Source organism: Vulpes vulpes, chromosome 12 (genome assembly GCF_048418805.1).
Source record: "Vulpes vulpes isolate BD-2025 chromosome 12, VulVul3, whole genome shotgun sequence".
Taxonomy (NCBI): domain Eukaryota; kingdom Metazoa; phylum Chordata; class Mammalia; order Carnivora; family Canidae; genus Vulpes; species Vulpes vulpes.
This window is the reverse complement of record NC_132791.1, coordinates 50,671,665-50,685,665: the sequence shown is the minus strand read 5'-3', so window position 1 is coordinate 50,685,665 and position 14,001 is coordinate 50,671,665. Positions and strand designations below refer to the sequence as shown.

Here is a 14,001-nt window from a genome sequence, read left to right as displayed (position 1 = left end):
CTAATGCATAGTGTCAGAAAGCTGGTGTTGAATGAGGGGTTACAGAAGGGGATAAAGAAACTTTTGGAAGTTGTACATATATTCATTCTCTTGATTGTAGTGGTTGTTTCAAGGGTGTCAAAAACTTATCAAGTTTTATGCTTGAAGGGTGTGCAGTTTGTTCATTATACCCCAATAAAGCTGTTTGAGGGGGAAAAAAAAAAAAAAACCTCTCCAGGGGAACTGTGTCAAAATGTAACCATGACCATGATAATAAGCAAAAACAGAAGTCCCAGAACATTAGGTAGAGTTTGAGCTCAGATTTTAAAAGAACTAATGATTTAGAAAAAGTAATAAAATCCTGACCTCTGTGTACTTTTCTTGTGTGTAGGTATGGAAGGTCTGGTAGTTTACACAATGAACTATTGCAGTGGTTAGCCCCAGGGATTGAGATGTAGCACAGGATAGGGAGGTAATATATACATATTTAACACTGACCTGTTGCCACTTCTGATATATTTTTTTTAAAGACTTTATTTATTTAGGGGACCCCTGGGTGGCGCAGCGGTTTGGCGCCTGCCTTTGGCCCAGGGCGCGATCCTGGAGTCCCAGGATCGAGTCCCACGTCGGGCTCCCAGCATGGAGCCTGCTTCTGTCTCTGCCTCTCTCTCTCTCTCTCTCTCTCTCATGAATAAATAAATAAAGTCTTTTTTTTTTTTTTTTTTTATGATAGTCACAGAGAGAGAGAGAGAGAGAGGCAGAGACACAGGCAGAGGGAGAAGCAGGCTCCATGCACCGGGAGCCGGGACGTGGGACTCGATCCCGGGTCCCCAGGATCGCGCCCTGGGCCAAAGGCAGGCGCCAAACCGCTGCGCCACCCAGGGATTCCCCCACTTCTGATATCTTAAGCTTCAACGATTTGTATATTAATAAAGGGGTGCCCTTTCCCGGGGAGGGTTATTTCCAGAAGCTGGAAGTATTAGCTTCCTGGCATTTGGCTGGCCGTCAGTTTGACAGCGCAGGTGGCCACAGAGGCGCAGCTGAAGACCAGCGGGCAGCCTCCCACTCACCACCTAAGGAGCGGCCCTCGGGGAACCTTGGAGCAGGTGCGCCCCGCGCGCTCCTACCTCAGGCTGCACCCGCCCGGGACGCGTGCGGGGCGGGGCGGGGCGGGCCGGGGCCACGCCCACGGCCTCGGGGGTCTTGGGCGCGCAGCCGGCTCCCGGCTCCCGGCTCCCGGCTCCCGGCTCCCGGCTCCCGGCTCCCGGCTCCCGGCTCCCCGACCGCCTTGGGCGCACGGTCGCTGCCCGGCAGCCGGGCCTGCGGACGCCAGGACGCGCGCGCGGATCCCCCGCTCCGCGGCCGCGGGCTTGGAGGTAGCATTTCTTTGTGAGGGTCGCGCGGTCTCCGAGGAGGGCGCGGGTCCTGGCTCAGGCGGCGGGTGGTGCGCGGCCCGGGACGCGCCGCCCGCGGAGCCCTGCCTCCTCCCCGCGGAGCCCTGCCTCCTCCCCGCGGGGCCGCCGCCGCCCGAGGCTGGGGGTGGTGGGAGCCCAGGGCAGCACTCGCTTTCCCCGAGGGGGTGTCAGCCCCGCGTGGCTCGCCTCTCACCGTGCGCATTTCCCCGCAGCGGCCTGCGCGGGACCCGCGTCCCCGGATTCGGTCGTTTTCTTCCTCTTTGGGGGGTAAGCGCTGTGGGGATGCGCTTTGGCCCCCGCGGCCCTCAAACAAGCCCTCGCCGCTGGGTTGAATACGGGCAGTTGCAGGAAAGGCGCCGCGGCCCCTGATCCACGCGGTCGCCTTTGCACGACCGCTGCAGGAGTCACAGGTCGCAGGAGGGTAACGAGTGAGAGTTCATGTTTGCCACCAAGAGATGGCCGAGAGGTCGACTGAAACCCTTCCCGTGACTTGGGAGGGCCTGCACTCAAAGGTGGACTGGTTTTTGCCTTGGCACCTGTGCCCAGAAACTTTGCCCAAAATGTGAAGTTGAATGAATTGATTATTTTCCTGGAAAGTAATGCTGAGAAATGCTTTCTTGCGTGCGTTGTATTCATTGTGAGAACCCTTAATGTGTCCAGCCTAGGGTGGGACCCTCCCCAGTTCAGGCTTGGGGCCTGGAGAGGGCCGGGCTTGCTGTCCTCAGGGCCTTTTCTTTTAAGGAGTCTGGCTGGTGGGGCTGGGAGAGGAAGAAGGAGGGGAGGGGGGGACAGGAGAGGGAAAAGATGCCTTCTAACCCCAATTCAGGGATTCTAACAGATTGCCTGGTTCAAGTTCTGTGTAACCCTCTTCTTGCATCTCAGAAGGTGTTTTCAATCCACATATATTTTGAAAACTTCAGTTTTTCTATGAGTCATTAAAAGGAGATAGGCCTATTTTAAAATTTAAAGTTTTCTTTTAAAAAAAACTGTATCTTAATATCACAGAGAGACTTAGAAGACAATATAGAAAACTGCTAAATCGGTGGTGAAATAGGAGGACACCAAAATGCTGGAAATCATTGCTTTAGGAAATATTTATTTGACATAATACTCTGTCGTGTTGAACCCTTGGTGATATTGTAATTTGATGATATTGTACTTTTTTAAAATGGCAGTTTTTTATTTAGAGGGCAACTAAGGTCATGTGAACTGTAAAGAATGTAGTTTTTTTTTTTTTAATTATGTTTTTGTTCTGTACTTGGGTGGTATTTATTGGGCAGAAGTGTTGGTCCTTAGCATCATTGATTCTTTTATTAGAAAGCTGTGTGTTTAAGAGCTGTATTCTGAAGCAGACCTTCAGCTCTCCTGTCCAGGCCCATACCTTCCTTGCCATTGCACCCATGACGGGGAATTCAGACCCATTAGCAGAAGCCTTCTCATCTGTGGTGGCAGTGATAAGATTGCAGTGTGCTGCTTTAGAAAGCAAATTAAATAAATGACATTTGATAATTATTTCTATTCATTTTCATCTTGGTGCTTCCAACAAATTTGTGTAGGCTTTTAGGTAGTTTTGAATCTTTATCCTGTTATCTGTAATATTTACACAACATTTCTAGTGTTGTGATGATTGAAAACTTGAAACTTTTCAGAGTACTTTCTGAGTATTCATTTAACTAATCCGGAAGAATTTGGTGATGGTGCAAAAGCTGGTTTCCACTGCTGCCACCAGGTTGGCTTTGGATGTTCAGTCTTTCATTTAATCGGTTTTTGGAAATGTTCTTCTCAAGAATACTTGTTGGAGATTATTCTTAGATAGTCTTAGAGGATCCAATTCACATAGTCACCTGTTCGACCAAACTAGTAAACATAACAAAAAAAGGAAGTTGGGTTAGGGTGGTTAGTGAAGCCACTAAGTGGACTTTGAGTCATTGTTACACTCTTTACCAAATGCTAATAAACCTTTTCCAAGCTCTAGAATTGCACTGAAGATCAGTGTCAGGCTCTCCATCACTTGATGGTGTCCCGTATTCTGGTTTTATGTTCTCCTGTCACTCAGAATTCTGGATAGTGACTCTGAAACAGCCATCAAGTTTCTTCAGTACCCAAAGAAGTAGTTCATCTGATCCTGAAGACTCCAGTGAATTGATCTCAGATAGGTACTTTCTCACCATCTTCTTAGGGGTTTAGTCATTCACTCTTTCTGTACCTTTACTAGGTTACCACTGTATTCTCCAGCACACAGAGCAGCCTGCAAACACAGGATTAGCTATTTTGATAACTCAGTAGAAAAGTTTCTGCAGTAAATAAAATTGAGTGTGACATCTTATGAGAGGAATACAAGTCCCTTAACTTGTCTTTCCCTTATTTTGTGATGTTCTTTGAAAATGTGCCAGGAGCTCCTTTCTGCCTACTTCTGGAGAAGAATGTAAAGTGGGAGAACCAACCTTGAAATTACCTTGTAAAATTGAACACCAATAAAAAAAATAAATTTGTAAGTAAAAAAAAAAAAAGAAAAAAGAAATTACCTTGTAAATAGTGGTTTGGGTAATAGTAGGACATCAGGTAGTGGTGGGGAAATTAAATTGTGGATGTTGAGCTCAAGTACATTATATCTGTTCTCCAAAGCTCTATGTTAGGAGTAGGATTCAGAGAGAAATTGAGAGCTGCGGGTAGTAGATAGCAGTTAAGAGAAGTTTTTAGTGGATTAATGGGTTGTCTCCTCCACCTCCTCTGTACAGTTGAATTTGGCTTATGAAGGTAGTAGGATGCATTTATTTATTTACCTTGACTTTACAGCATTTATTCATGATGCCAAGGCAGTGAGTTTTATCCTGGTGTAGACCTGTTACTATTTTCTTTCATGTCCATAGACTGCTTCAAACTTTGGCAGGTTACTTTCCCTAAAATTGGTCAGACCTCAAAGACAGTATGAATGAATCGATTGAGTATGAATGAATTAATTATATCTATCGACAGAAGTGAAAAACTCAGAAGAAAACCCCACAAAAGTATATATGTTGTGCAGTTAATAGTCAAACAAATATTCAATAAAATTTATATGTCTTCTTATTTAATTATTATAACTGTAGTGGCATTATGTGCTCCTAAAAACTGAAACTTAAAGTTTACACAGCCTACAAACAAATAAATATAATCTTGGACTACTTAAATTTTTTGTAATATCTCTCCATTTATGTTCATTAAAATGGAAATTTACAGAGCCATTTGACTGTTTGATCCACAGATTTCTTAGTAGAGCTTCCAGTCTGATTCCTAACAAGGGTTACAATATTCCCACTAACTAGGCTAGTTGTTTTTTGGACTGGTTTCCTCCCGAGTAAAAAACAATTGCTTGGGAATCAATAATTTCCTAACAATATCCTTGAACAAAATGAGATGATAGGTGAATATCCTAAGCATAAAAATTATTGGATTTTTACTTATACATTCTGATGAATGTGTTTTTGTGGTATTTTGCCAAGCTAGGAAGTGAAATCAAATGGATGTTGGTGAGTACCCCATGGCAGCCTTCAGAGTGAACTATAACTTGGAAGCCTTCTTTAGGTAAGAAAGTTGGCAGTTTGAAAAAGCAATCATCAGTTTTTTAAAATGATCATGTATGTTTAGGTTGGAATTTTTATATAAGGATTTTCAAGCTAGTAAAGATTAATTTGTCTTGCATTCTAAAATATGTTTAACTGATTCTCATTGATATGACTTATGTAAAATATATGATTTGTGGATGAGTTTTCTACTCTGAAAATGAATGTACACAAAGAAAACACATCAAAATGTTATTTTTAATAGGGTGACTGGTATTCATTTAATGTCTTGTTTATGGTGATTCTATCAGTGAGCTGAATAAACAATTTTACAATTATTTATTTTACTGAATAAACAATTAAAACAATCTGTCCATGTTATATGGAGTCAGTTTGAATATATAATACAGTCTCTTTGCTTACAACTACAGGGCAACTTGCTAACCTGACATTTAGATGAAATGTTTACTTTTGGCCATGCTTCTTTTCCAGTGAAGGATTATATTAGGGATAACTCTTTTTGTGATAACTTAGTGAAATTGTAACAACCTATCCTATAAGGTTATCAAATAAAACACATACAAGCAAAATGTCCGTAAATGTGCTCCCTATCAGAATTTAGGATTCACTGTCCATTCTTTAATCTTACCTGGGCCAACACATTTCATTTTAGGGAATTAAAATTAAAGAGTAGGGCAACCCTTTCAAATTAAGCATATTTCGAAAAAAACACACAAAATAAGCATATTTCAAGTGTGCTTTGAATTATTAGTATCAGCATTTTGATATATTCTACATTACTGGGCCAGTTCTCAGTTATGTGTATAATTGGTTGAGTCATACTAAACGTGCGATAGCTCTTTCGCTGGATGCTTGAGGTACAGCTTTGCAACTATTTCTGTTTTCCATTTTAGTTTTCCAAACCCTGAAGGTGACCTTTCATTTTGTTCAGCAACTTTATAGGTTAGACCTGCTTTGGTATATGCAGCTCTCTAATATGGCTAAGAAGTGATTCACATCAGAGATATATACATTTCTAACATTCATGGATGAAAAGAGGATTAAGTAGTCAACCAAAGTTGATAAAGTTGATAAAAATAAAGTTGAGAATCACTCTTACCATTATTTTGTCTCTCAAATGATTGTATACTTAAAATACTTTGGATTCCTATGTAGAATATATGTACAAGATAACACTATATACTTGGGTACATCTGGACCTGAAATTTGTTGTAACTTAGTTGTGTCTCAAGCTGGCTCCTACCTGAAGATTCATTATATCTTTTGTTGGGGAAGAATGACCATTCCTTTGCTCTTTCACATTTGCTAGTGAGCGTCAGGTGTGTTCTTTAAACAGGCTGTATCCCTGCTAGGTCCAGCTTCTCTAGAGCTCCTATGTCCTATGTGTCACCTGAAAATTGTGCTTCAAATTAAATAATGAAATTAGTTCAGAAAAATGCATTGGACAGTTTAACACAACAAGAATGCAACATTTATTAAGCCTTTACTATGTTCTGGTACTTAGATGCTTTAATCCTCACAACTGCCTTATGTGATTAGGTACTGCTATTTTCCCTGTTTTTCAGATGAGGAAGCTGAGGCTTACATTTGCTCAGACAAGATTGCATGGTCAGTCAATGGCTGAGCTGGGGCTTTTCCAGGCCTCTGCTTTTGATAACAATTTACTGTCTTTCAGGACCCCAGGAGTTGTTAGCACAATTGCTATGTAATACTTCCTAATTAACCAGGAATGAACCTGGGAGACACAGTGCTTCCATGGATGTTCCCTTCTGGAAGCCTCCCCAACAATTCTCTCCCACACACAAGCTCAACACATGTCATGGCTTTATTCTTGCAGTGCAGCTTGTCCCAATGTCAGGGATGGCACTTACCATGGTATTTCACCATTTGGCCATAGCTTTTTGAGAGCAAGTTCCCTCTTACTTACATCTGTATGCCTAGCATATGGCAGTACCTATCAGTGTGTGAAAGTGGAAGATTACTATTAAAATTTAACTGTTTTTCATTTTCTAATGTTATTTTGTGCAATCAGAGTATAGATGTCTGAGGGAAATGTGGAAAATATAATAACAAAATCTTTAATGTTTACAGAATGAAGAGGAACAATTTATCTGTTGTGAATAAGATTGTCCAGTACTCATCAGCAGTGAAACAACCAAAAGTTGGGTTCTACTCTTCTCTCAACCACACCCATTTGCCGGCTGTCCTTCTAGACTGGGGGGTTTGCCTCACTATGTAGTATTACGCATTTTTCAGTATCTTCCTTTAATAGATCGGGCCCGGGCGTCTTCGGTATGTAGGAAATGGAATGAAGTTTTTCATATTCCTGACCTCTGGAGAAAGTTTGAATTTGAACTGAATCAATCAGCGACTTCATATTTTAAGTCTACCCATCCGGGTCTCATTCAGCAGATCATTAAAAAGCATGCTACCCATCTCCAATATGTCAGCTTTAAGGTGAGAAGGATAAGCATTAAATAGAAACAACTTACATTTTTGTTAGTGTCATAGTTGTGTATCTAAATCATTATGCTGAAGCAATCAGTGAATTTTGCAGAATCTTTACTCCAAGCTATTTCCTGGGGGTTTGTTTTTGTTTTTGTAATTATTTGCATGGACTGAGATATGAACTTACGTATAACTTAAACCTCAGTTTTCTTCATCTGGATGGTACTACTGAAATTCAGGTCATTGTAAAGGATTTGAAAATATGAAACACTTAGAAAGTTACTTTGTCCTCAGCTCTATTTATCATTTTCTTGTCTGAGATCTTTTATATAAAGAAGAAATATCAATTTGATACATAGCTTGACAGGATAAATAAAGTGTTGCAGTTGAATTCTGTTCCATAGTTATATTGCCAATAACTTTCTGATAACTCACCTTCAGGAAATAAAGATTTAAAATTGTCTTTATAGGTTGATAGTAGTACTGAATCAGCAGAAGCTGCCTGCTATATACTTTCTCAGCTGGTAAATTGTTCTATCCAGACCTTGGGGTTGATTTCAACGGCCAAGCCAAGTTTTATGAATGTGTCAAAGGTAAAGATGCTAGGCTTTTATGTGATATATACAAAAATTCTCAAATATTTCAATCTAGGCAAAAAGGATTCTTCCCCTAAAAACATGCCATGTCCTCCTTATGTTCAAAGAATTACTTAAAGCAGTTTTCTATTGACTAGCACTTTGTTTTGTGAAATAGCTTATGGATGGTTTCATCCTTTAGATATACTTTGTAATTTTAATAATTGTTTCTACAGTAGCCATCATTAATATAAAATTTAGGTGTTATACTTAGGATTTTCAAGTGCAAGTTTACTTAGTTTCTTTGAATATAGAGTGTGTATGGCCAGTAATGCATGACTTTCTTTTTTTTTTTTTTTAAGATTTTATTTATTTATTCATAAGAGACAGAGAGAGAGAGAGAGAGAGAGAGAGAGAGAGAGACACAGGTAGAGGGAGAAGCAGGCTCTATGCAGGGAGCCTGATGCGGCACTTGATCCTGGGACTCCAGGGTCACACCCTAGGCCAAAGGCAGGCGCTAAACCATTGAGTCACCCAGGGATCCCCAGCACATGCCTTTCTTGTAATTCTGCAGCCTCTCTATTGGAGGTAGAACAACATAACACTAAATGAACTGTACCAGTTAGGATGATGTTGGATTCTGTATAGTAGAAATTCCAAAGCAATAGTAGGTTAAACAGTGCGGCTGGAGTTTATTTCTCTTACCTGAAAGAAATCCATGCATGAGCATAGCTGGTATGAAGTTGTTAGTACCCCGCCGAGCTCCTTCCAGGTATTCCCTGCTCTTAAAGGCATTTAAGATGGCATTACATCCTGTCCTGGGCAGGAGGGTAGAAGAAATGGGGAAAAAGGGTAGGCCCCCTGCTTTTCAAGGACACTAGCCATGAGAACCACGTAATGCTTCTGTTGACATCTCATTGGCCAGCACTTAACAGTGCGGCCACACCAGGTTTCTGGGAGATTAGAAACGTTTTTTAGCTGACAGGTAAAGTGCCCAGCTAAAAATTGAGACTCGATTAGCAAAGAAAGGATGAATGGCTGTTAGGAAGCCTCAATAAGCATAAACGAATAATTGTCTTCATTCAGGCTTCATTTGGAATGCCATCCCAGACAGACCTTCCTTGACCACTTTTGCTAAACCAGTGCCCCCTTCTCCAATTATACTCTGCTGTATTATAGTATTTTCTTTATGTCACTCCTGAGTACTTGAAATTACCTTATTTAACATATTTATTCTTATCCCCTGTAACAAAACACAAAAGTTTTTGAAGGCAGGGATTCTATTTTGTTTATTTACCATTATAAACCCAGAGTTAGAGTAGTGCCTGATATATAATAAACACCGAGTTCTGGTTGTCAGTAAAACTGACTGATGGAAACCTTCCTGTTGAAGAGGAAAGAGGAATAGCAGCATCTTCTCTCTCGTAAACTGGGTCATGGTTCTCAAGTGTTTACACTAGCCTGTTTATCTTTTTAAGAGATAGTCAGGGAAAATGGGTCATTTGGGGATTGAGTAATATAAGCAATCAGATGAAAACTTAACTACTTCTAAATAGTTATTTCCTTGCATATGAATGATGGAATCAGCTTAGCTTGAAATTCTTAGCTTCTAAGCTATCTCAAATGTTACACATCAGCTTCAGTTCTGAGTTAGCTGATGCAGGCACCATGGTGAGGACTAGTGATGAGCACACTTCCTTCCAAGATCTGCCTCTACAGTTAAAAAGAGTGTAGTGGCTTCTGGCAAAGTCGTGCATCGCTCTGAGTGTCAGTTTTCTCCACTTGTAAACTGAGGAAAGATAAAACAAAAGTACAGTATTTTGGTAGTCATAAAGAATGCTAAAGGAATATGTGGATATCATGATGAGGTACGTCCTCTAATGCTGACGTATATCCTTCAGGACTAAAAGAGTCCATGCGAGTTGTTTAAAGGGAAAATAAACCTTATATTTCTTAAGGAAAAAGTGATGTAGTTCTCTAATTGTTTTTGACACCATAAAATTTAGTAAAGAGATCTAACCATCTACCATTTACAAATTTATGTAAATCAATTTACAATGAATATAAACCAGTATACTTTTTAATAAATGAATTGAGATTTTTAACCAATTTAGTCATTGTCATAGGAGTAATAGAACCTTTGGTAGAACCCAGACTGACTTTGACAAAGGAAAAATGATCATGGAAGAATTTGGTTTTCAGATTGCTTATCTGTGTCAAAAAATACTGGATCTGAAAACTTGTTAAATTGTACCCATTTTGGAGTCAAACTATAAATAAAGTTTTGTTTGTCAATCTTCAAAACATTTAAAGTTTTAAAAACGTATCTTTATTGGCACACCTGGATGGCTCGGTTGTCTGCCTTTGTCTCAGGTCATGATCTCAGGGTCGTGGGATCAAGTTTTGTGTTGAGCTCCCTGCTTAGTGGGGAGTCTGCTTCTCCCCTCTGCTTGTGCACTCTCTCTCTCTCTCAAATGAATAAATTAAAAATCTTAAAAGTATCTTTACTTAGATAACTTTCTAGCAAAAGCATATCACTGAAGAATAAGATCATTTAGTTATGGACAAGTATTTATTGATCTCCTACTATGTGCCAGATATTATTTTAGGTGCTGGAAATATAGGAGTGAATAAAACATGAAAATTCTATTTATTCTATGACAGAGGTCGAAAAGGTTCAGACAGTAAGTATTATGGGTTCCACAGGCTGTAGTTTGGGAGCTACTCAACTCTAGCACTATAGTGTGAAAGCAGACATAGATAGACCACATGTAAATGAAGTCACATGGCTGCATTTCAGTCAAACTTTAATTGTGGACACTGGAAGTTTCTTGTAATTTTTATATGTCACAAAATATTATTCTTGACAAATTTTTTCCAACTATTTACAAATATAAAAATCATTCTGAACTCAAGAGCCATACAGTAACAGACAACACTGGATTTGGCCAGCAAATAATAATTTGCCAATCCCTATTTTAGGAAATAAATATAATTATATCCTTTTAATATTGAAAATCAGATCCTTAGGATTGAAAATAATTGGAAGGTGTATTAAATCTTTGAGAAATTATTTTGACTGGCTATTGGCGTCATGAAAAAATGCTAATTTGTTGATTGCTTTTAGTATGTTATTGTAGCATATGTTGATAGAGTTTCAATGAACTATTTGATTGAAGCTGTAGATTTTTAAATAATGCTTTCATAATTCTTTTCTTATTGCCATGCAAGTCTCATTTTGTGTCGGCACTTACAGTTGTCTTTGTCAACTCAAAATCATTATCATCTATCAAAATTGAAGACACACCAGTGGATGATCCTTCATTAAAGATTCTCGTGGCCAATAATAGTGACACTCTAAGACTCCTGAAAATGAGTAGCTGTCCTCATGTTTCCTCTGATGGTAGGTTATATCTTTTTAAGCTTGCATGATGTTTTTTATTATACTAGTACTATAATAGTACATATTATATATATTATATATATTACATATAATTTATATTATACTAATTGTAACAATGCAATTTCATATTGAACAATTTATGCTTATGAAACATAATTTTAAAAAGTAATCTTTTTTGAAAGAAGTCTTCACCCATAAGGTAGACATAGTTTAAGTTACTTCTAAAAGTATTTTAGTCATATGTATATTTTATTATACATATTTATTATATATAACTATATATATTTTGACATCCAACTCCTCAGAAATCATTTGATGTCTATTTTATTATATTTAATTTTTAAGCTATGTTCTTTTTTTCTTTTTAAAGATTTTATTTATTTATTCATGAGAGACACAGAGGGAGAGAGAGAGAGAGAGAGAGAGAGGCAGAGACATAGGCAGAGGGAGAAGCAGGCCCCATGCAGGGAGCCCGACGTGGGACTCAATGCCAGGTCCCTAGGATCACACCCCGGGCCAAAGGCCTCACTAAACCACTGGGTCACCGGGGCTGCCCAGCTATCTCTTTTTAAAGATGTATTCTTTATTTCAGAGAGAGAGAGAGAGAGAGAGAGAGAGAGAGAGAACGTGCCAAAGAGAGCTAGTGAGTGGGGGGGAGGGGCAGAGGGAGACAGAATCCTGAAGCAGACTCCCTGCTGTGCACAGAGCCCAACCTTGGTTCCATCCCAGGACCATGAGATCAATGCCTCAGCTGAAATCAAGAGTCAGCTGCTTAACTGACCAAGTTTGATGTCTATTTCAGCAAATAATGAATAACTAGTGTCAGATCTAAATTTACAAAATGTTATATTAGTATCAGGGTGATTCTTTGTTCTTAAGGATTTTTCCCCATTTCCCACAGGAATCCTTTGTGTAGCTGATCGTTGTCAAGGCCTTAGAGAACTGGCACTGAATTATTACATTCTCAGTGATGAACTTCTCCTAGCACTTTCGAGTGAAACTCATGTTAACCTAGAGCATCTTCGAATTGATGTTGTGAGTGAAAATCCTGGACAAATTGAATTTCATTCTATTAAAAAACAAAGTTGGGATGCGCTTATTAAACACTCCCCTGGTGTTAATGTTGTTATGTATTTCTTTTTATACGAAGAAGAATTTGAGGCATTCTTCAAAGAAGAGACCCCTGTTACTCACCTTTATTTTGGTCGTTCAGTGAGCACAGCGGTTCTAGGACGGATAGGTCTTAACTGTCCACGACTAATTGAGTTAGTGGTATGTGCTAATAATGGTCTTCAGACTCTTGACACTCAACTTATTTGTATTGCTGAACACTGTAAAAATTTAACAGCCTTGGGCCTCAGTGAGTGTGAAGTCAGCTGCAGTGCATTCATTGAATTTGTAAGACTGTGTGGGAAAAGACTAACGCAGCTCTCTGTAATGGAAGAGGTTTTGATCCCTGATGATGAGTATAGCCTTGATAAAATTCACACAGAAGTGTCCAAATACCTGGGAAGAATATGGTTCCCTGATGTCCTGCCTGTCTGGTAATTGGCTACTAAAGTTTCTTAAAATGTTTTTTAAATTGTTAAAGATTAGCTTCTTTCTTTCTATGCAAATATACATTTTAAGATACATTGCTGAAATATTTTAGGGTAAGGTATCATTTGCAAACTATCTTCATCAATTGCAGCAGAAACATACGGAAAAATGTAAGAGATTTAAAAAGCCAGAAATTTCTATAAACAGGGTGTGGACCCTATATTGGGGAATAGGTAGTTGATAGGCTAAAAACTATACATGATTTGTAGATGAGTCCTTCAGCCTTCACTGAAGGCATATTTTAGCTTGCTAAATAAATTTATAATATTGAGCTTTGGATCCCTAAATATGACATTTATAGCTTTATACTGCTTTAACTGCTCCTCTTTCGTCTTGCTATTCATATATTTTACAAGATATGTAGTATTAAAATCAGACCCAGGGGCTGACTTACTTGTACTTAATTTTTAGCACAATATAAGATCATATTATAACTCAATAAACAATTTCTAATACACTTTGAATTCTACTTTATTACATTACCTTGGGGGAAAATGAACATTAGGTTAAAATTAATACTGATCATTTTATAAAGATACTGAAATTGTTAATTGATTAAATATGCTACTGAGATTTGAAAAAAGTAAATTTTGCCGAGTGTTTTAGGGAGGGAATCCGCATGTACTGACCTACTACTCTGTGTGTGGAACCGTCCTAGAGATCCTTTGCAGGAGTGATCTTACAATTTAATTAGTAACACAGCTTAAACTCTTTAGTACTTATGGATTACCTTTAGGGTGAAGCTATATCCTCAAAATGACCTATGGAACCCTCCGTGGTCTGGCGTCTCCCTGCTTTTTTGCCATGATTACTCCCCTAGCTTCCCCTTGGCTTTCTGCTCCATTCACTTGTAGTTCCTTAAAGACTGCCATGTGCCCTCTACTCAGAGTATATGATGATATCTTATTTCTACTTTGATTGCTGTCTTTGCAATCAAAGATCTGCACCGTCAGATCTTTCCTTTAGCTATCATTTCCTCATGGAAGCCTCTGACTCTCAGCACTCTGTGACTCCCACTT

The 14,001-nt window shown here is 39.3% G+C and overlaps 1 protein-coding gene across 1 annotated transcript; it reads left to right on the top strand.

Moving 5' to 3' along the window:
* The first annotated feature begins 1,309 nt into the window (after window positions 1-1,309).
* On the top strand, window positions 1,310-13,439 carry LOC112917031 (F-box/LRR-repeat protein 21-like). The gene is given in 9 exon segments (XM_025994864.2): window positions 1,310-1,355; window positions 3,451-3,550; window positions 3,788-3,885; window positions 4,881-4,958; window positions 7,049-7,176; window positions 7,179-7,414; window positions 7,876-7,998; window positions 11,212-11,383; window positions 12,285-13,439. Coding segments are annotated over 6 exon segments (1,371 nt in total). The 5' UTR covers window positions 1,310-1,355; window positions 3,451-3,550; window positions 3,788-3,885; window positions 4,881-4,893; the 3' UTR covers window positions 12,932-13,439.
* The last annotated feature ends 562 nt before the right edge of the window (window positions 13,440-14,001 follow it).